General features: G+C 33.4%; 1 protein-coding gene across 1 annotated transcript; it reads right to left on the reverse strand.

Moving 5' to 3' along the window:
• Positions 1-1,545: 1,545 nt before the first annotated feature.
• On the reverse strand, positions 1,546-5,736 carry ENO1 (enolase 1). The gene is made up of 7 exons (XM_068625640.2): positions 5,004-5,736; positions 3,637-3,944; positions 3,135-3,289; positions 2,736-3,053; positions 2,335-2,481; positions 2,183-2,233; positions 1,546-1,922 (listed from the first exon to the last, which is right to left on the reverse strand). Exons 1-7 carry the CDS (start codon positions 5,411-5,413, stop codon positions 1,860-1,862), a joined length of 1,452 nt encoding a protein of 483 aa, XP_068481741.1. The 5' UTR covers positions 5,414-5,736; the 3' UTR covers positions 1,546-1,859.
• Positions 5,737-6,000: the final 264 nt, after the last annotated feature.

Raw genomic sequence — 6,000 nt, forward strand, 5'->3', positions numbered from 1 at the left:
TCATAATAACATAAAGAATATTATTGTAGTTGCCAATCGCCAACCTTTCTTCTTCAAGAGATCTTTTATTTATATATATATATATATATATATATATATTTATATATTTAGTTGTATTTTTCTATGGTAGTCTGCATAGGAGAAGTTGATTACGAATTTAACATAATCTTCTTTAACAAATGAACCTAGGTAAAAATATCAAAAAAGTAAATCTTTCTCTACCTTCATCTTTTTCTAATTGCATATTATCAAGTTGCATCTAGTCAAAGAGGAAAGATTTTTTTAAACAAGCTAAAATTGTATCTAATCATATTCCATCAAAATTGATATTACAAAAATCTTCAAAAAATTTAAATAAAAAATTCAACTTTCACTTCCTAATACCCTAAAATTTCAAACTCTATAATTTGAAATACATTTCAGATTATATAATTTAGAAATGAGAAAAAAAAAACTTTGCAACTTTTACCGAATGATAGTTTTAGAATAAAAATATTTATGTAGGTGCAAGAATTATGGAGGTGGAGGAAGAAATTGACTGCATAATGTAATACCCTTGGTGGTAACATAAGCTTGTTCGAGAGAAATGTTTAAGTTCAATGGCCACATGTCAATTTTAACATACACACGACATTTTTACTAAAATGACAAAAACATCCCTGTGAAATGACAAAAAGGACCTTAAATGAAATGAGGATGTGGATAAAAAAATACTTCCATAAATTTTTTGGAATACATCTTCAGATTTGGATTTCCAAAACATATTTCTGAATTTCGGAAACTTTTTTTGAAATGTATTTCGAAATTTTGTGTTCTGAATTTTCTTTTCCAAAATATATTTTTTACATTTCAGATTTAATTTTTCAAAATGATATTTTGATTTTGGTTTTCGAACTGTATTTTTTGAATTCTGAATTCTGAATTCTTAAATACAAAATAAAGAGAGTACATATTCAAATTTACACAGTAGAGAAATAATTTGCCTAACTAATATAAGACCTCTTGAATTTCAGATTATATGTTTCAAATAGATTTTGAAACAGTCTATTGAATACTATATTACAGATTTATTATTTCTAAAAACTTATAGTTATTTTATTTTAATAATAATTTACGAATTAGATAATTAAAAACATTTTTTAAAATTATATTCAAAATTAGATAATTTACCATCCAAAAGATATGATGAATTTCATAATATAATCCATAATCATGTTTAAAATTTCAGATTAGATAATTTAAAATATTTAAATTACAACATTTGAAATATGAATCAAGATTACCCATATTTCAAATTTCATACTCCAAAACAATATTCTAAATTTCATAATCTCGAATTTTATTTAAAATATAATTTTAAATTAATTATAAAATATGATGATTACCATATCTATTTTAGATTCTATAATTTAGAACTGTATCTCAAACTAAATATCATGAATTCCACAATCCAAAACTTCAAGATTGTCTAAAATACAATTTCAAATGAACTATAAATATGATGCCATTCTGCAAGTATATTATAGATTTGCAAAAAGAAAGTATGAAAGTGAATAGAAAATAACATTGAAGTGAACTAAAAACATAACTATAAAAGCTTCTCCCTTCTTAAAAGGGGAAAGACCATTATGAATTGTTGCCGTAAAAGCAGAGAAACTAATTCACAAGTACTCTCTTTAGAAAATACTAAGTTACACCTATGGAACCCATCTTAAGGCTAACTTATCAAGTATATCTGAAAACCCCCAAAGGCTACAGCTATATCAAAACTCAGGATTTTCCTTGGTAATCAATGAAGGAAATTATTCCTGCACTGAATCATTCTAGAATATGTTTATCTTTTATCAGTTGTCTTCACTCTAAGGTGATCTGAAAGCTTCACCAGCATATCTCACACTTCCTTGTTCTTCAATTCGAAGAAGCTGAAAAGAAATTGAATGCATTTGTGGTGGAGAATGTATGTTAGATCATTTCATTATCATGCAAACCATCCACATGATATTAGCAATTCAATGCTAAAGAAGGATCAATGATACTTCATCTATTGAAAACAATATAAATGAAGTTTGAAACTGAGAAACATAGGTCAGCCACAAATGATCTCTAAGTTATTTTAAAATGTTCATGATATTGGCTGTGAGCTAAAACCTTGAATCAAAGAGGCAACACAATATTCCATTACCTGATTATACTTTGCCAATCGCTCACTTCTGCAAGGAGCACCAGTTTTTATCTGGAGAACAGAACATGGATAATCAGTCTGAAAGTGATAACACACAATTTAAAGTAGCTAAGAATATTTATTCACCAAACAAAGGATTAAAGATATAGAACCTGTCCACTGGCCAAGCCAACAGAGAGATCAGCAATGAAATTATCCTCAGTCTCGCCGCTCCTATGACTAACCATGACACCCCAACCTGCAGCCTTTGAGTCAAGTGCAGCCTGAATAGATTCAGTTACTGTACCAATCTGGTTAACCTGCAGTCCATGGAGAACAGAAACATCAATTGAAGTATTAAGTGCATTGAAACCTTTACAAATTCAGCCACATGCAACTGGTCTTTCATTAGTTTTGATAAGATTCAAATAAATACAATTATGTGAAAGCAAGCTGCAAAGAGGAAATGTTGGGTAAACTAAACTAAAGATAGATAGAATGAAATGAAATAATCCCATTACATATTAGCAATTAAGAATTATAATTGAAACAAAAATTGGGGAAGACTGATAACCTTTAGAAGCAAAGCATTGCAAGCCTTCTTCTTGATGCCCTCAGCAATTCTAATTGGATTTGTAACTAACAAATCATCTCCTACAAGTTGAATATCGACTGAAGAGAGCAGGGAAGTCCATGAACCCCAATCATCTTGATCAAAGGGATCCTCAATTGACACAATGGGAAAGTCTTTTACAAAGTCTTTATAGAGTTGACCTAGACTCTGAGCAGAGTGAACATGAGTTCCATCATTTGGCTGCTTCTTGAAATTCAAATCATACTTCCCATCCTTGGTGTAAAACTCAGAAGCTGCAACATCCATACCTATTTTAATCTGCACCATGGATTTTTATTTCCAGATCAGCACAAGTGAATATTCAAATTATGCAATTAGCAAAATGAAAGCAGCACCCACCTTGCCAGTATAACCAGCTTTCTCAATGGCATCCATGAGTAAAACCAACCCCTCCCTGTTATCCTGGACGTTGGGAGCAAATCCTCCTTCATCTCCAACATTACATGCATCTTGTCCATATTTTGCCTTGATTATCCCCTTTAATACATGATAAACTGTTCTACCAGAAATAATCAAGTTAAGTTATTGTCACCATATCTAGATCACTGCCAATGAGATTAAAAAAGTCGTGAAATGTATCCTATAAACAATATATAATATGCAATCAGGAAAATTGGTGTTTAGAGTAACCATAAAATCATATACACTAACAACATTTGCATGAAAACTAATATCTGAACTCGTAAAATCGCACTCACCATAATGATTGAGTTATTAACCAAAAAAGAAGTCATTAAGTTGAATGCAAAAGATAAGAAAACGCATGCAAAAGATGCATGATTACATGTCCATGCATACTTCCTCAGTATTACAGTCGGTAACAAAGAAATAGGTTTCTAACCTTCACTGCCCATGCGGAATGCCTCTGCAAACGAAGGTGCTCCAACCGGTAGTATCATAAATTCTTGCATAGCCAAATTATTTCCAGCATGACTGCCCCCATTTATAACATTAAAAGCTGGAACTGGCATAACAAGTTCCTTCGTTCCTGAAATCTCCTGAATGTGCTTGTACAGAGGCACTCCTTTTGCTCCTGCACCAGCTCTACATACACTCAGTGAAACTCCCAATATTGCATTAGCCCCTAGTTTTGATTTGTTGGGAGTTCCATCAATATCCAGCATAATAGCATCAACATCAGCTTGGTTCCTTGTTAAACACGAAATCATAAATGTCAGTTGTACAGCACAGCATGTCAAAAACAGAACCCCATATTTTTGTTTAGATTTCATGTAAATATAAAACAGGTTTCTTTTTTTCTTTATTTCAAAAACAATAACAACCCTAAAGAAGAAATGATGGAGATATAGTTCATTGAAAGCAAAAACAGTATCAAGAACCAAGCATAGCACTCCAAAAGTGGCATCCAAATCGCAATGTATGGTGTGCTACATACACCTAGTTCAGAGACGTTTGATCCAGAGCTGTTTCCACGGAAACACTACACACTGCTGCAGCATGACTTCAGGCTACCAACTTTTGTAATGATTTAAGAATCATTAATCATTAAGAAAAACACAAAATATGCCTTTGATATTGATTGTAAGGCTCTAGTACCAGTTACTTTACAAAGGCTCCAACAACTAGAATCTTCTTTTAATAACAGATTACTCAGTATCAAATGCTGGTATAAAGGAAGCATTGCATTTATTTTAGTTAAAATTATTCGTGATGTAAAGTTAATTATGTTTAAATGTCTTCTCCTAAAAAGTCAATTTGATGTAAAAGCAAAACTTCGGTGTAAAATCTTCAACCTAAAGCAAAAGCTATTTTTTACTACCGTAAGTCAAACCAAAATTTGGAGGCTAAATCAATTTTACGTAACACTAAAGAAACAAGTAACTTCACCAAAATCACATTTGACACTATACAAAATAAATCCTGATAAACCGTGATAACCAAACACACACGGAAAATCAGCTTTCATCCCTTATGATTCATTCCTCTCTCTGGTAAAGTTCGAGCCACCCTTGACTGGCTGATTCAATTTTACAAACTTTTTCTCATACATAAACGCAGTACTACTCTTCACTTTTCTTCTCTTCCAAACATTCCAACGAAACCTTCTGAATCTAGAATCTACAGCACAACGCTCCATGTTAATTCCTTCTACCACTCCACCTACCCTTCGTTCCTTTTGGCTTCTCTTTACTTATACGTTAAACAGTAAAATCAATAATTAACCAACAGAGAAACAAAGTCCGTTACCTAACGTCGACGCCAACGAGTTTCGGAGCCAAGACCTCGTTGATGTTCCTAACGGCGTTAAGAACGCCCTTCCCACCGTAAACGCTCTTGTCCCCATCCCTCAGCTCCAAAGCCTCGTAAATCCCCGTCGACGCGCCACTCGGCACCGCCGATCGGAAAAGCTCGTCCGTCACTAGATCCACCTCCACCGTCGGGTTCCCCCGACTGTCCACGATCTGCCTCGCCTTCACCGACTTCACCCTACACTCCCTCCCCACCGTCGCCGCCGCCTCCGCGCGCACGGTTAGGGAGCGCCTCTGGGTCCGGAAAGGGACGGTCTGAGGTGTCCGATGGGTGACGAAAGAGGAAGAAGAAGAAGAAGAAAAAGGTGTTTTGGTGAGTGCGCCGTTATGTGCCAAACTTAGCGCCATTGTTTTAGGAAGAGTGTTTGAATGAGATTTGTGAAATGAGAGTGTGGGTGGTGTAAAAGGTAACGCCTTTATTGTGTGAAGGAAGGTAGGAATGAAAGGGTAGGTGGGAAAGTCCGGAAAGGGGCGATGAAACTCACTTAACTGGAACAGAACACAAACCTTAAAAACAACGCCTTTCGAAGGTTGTTGGCCAAATCTTTACTCTGAGTCAGTAAGGTGGTGGCGTGGTAGGTGGTTTGGTTTCTTTCCCTGCATGCCTTCACTTTTGCGTTTTCTATGTTTTCTACTTCTTACAACATTATACACCTAGTCAACTGTCTTTTAAATAATAGCCATGGACTACAAAAACATATATAAAGTTGTGTGTAATTTTTAAATTTTGTGTTAAATTAATTTGATAAGTTATTAAATTTTCAAAATCTAGGAATAGAACAATTGTTAAAGAATATTTTTTTTATTAAAGATTATATATCAGTTAGTTCATCGATTAATGACATAAATAATATATCTTAAATAGTTTTGTAACTTAAATTATATAAATAATGTATTTTAAATAATTTTATTGTTTAGAATGTATGTATTTATAA

The sequence above is a fragment of the Phaseolus vulgaris genome, chromosome 9 (assembly GCF_051622355.1).
Source record: "Phaseolus vulgaris cultivar YP4 chromosome 9, ASM5162235v1, whole genome shotgun sequence".
In the NCBI taxonomy this organism is placed as follows: domain Eukaryota; kingdom Viridiplantae; phylum Streptophyta; class Magnoliopsida; order Fabales; family Fabaceae; genus Phaseolus; species Phaseolus vulgaris.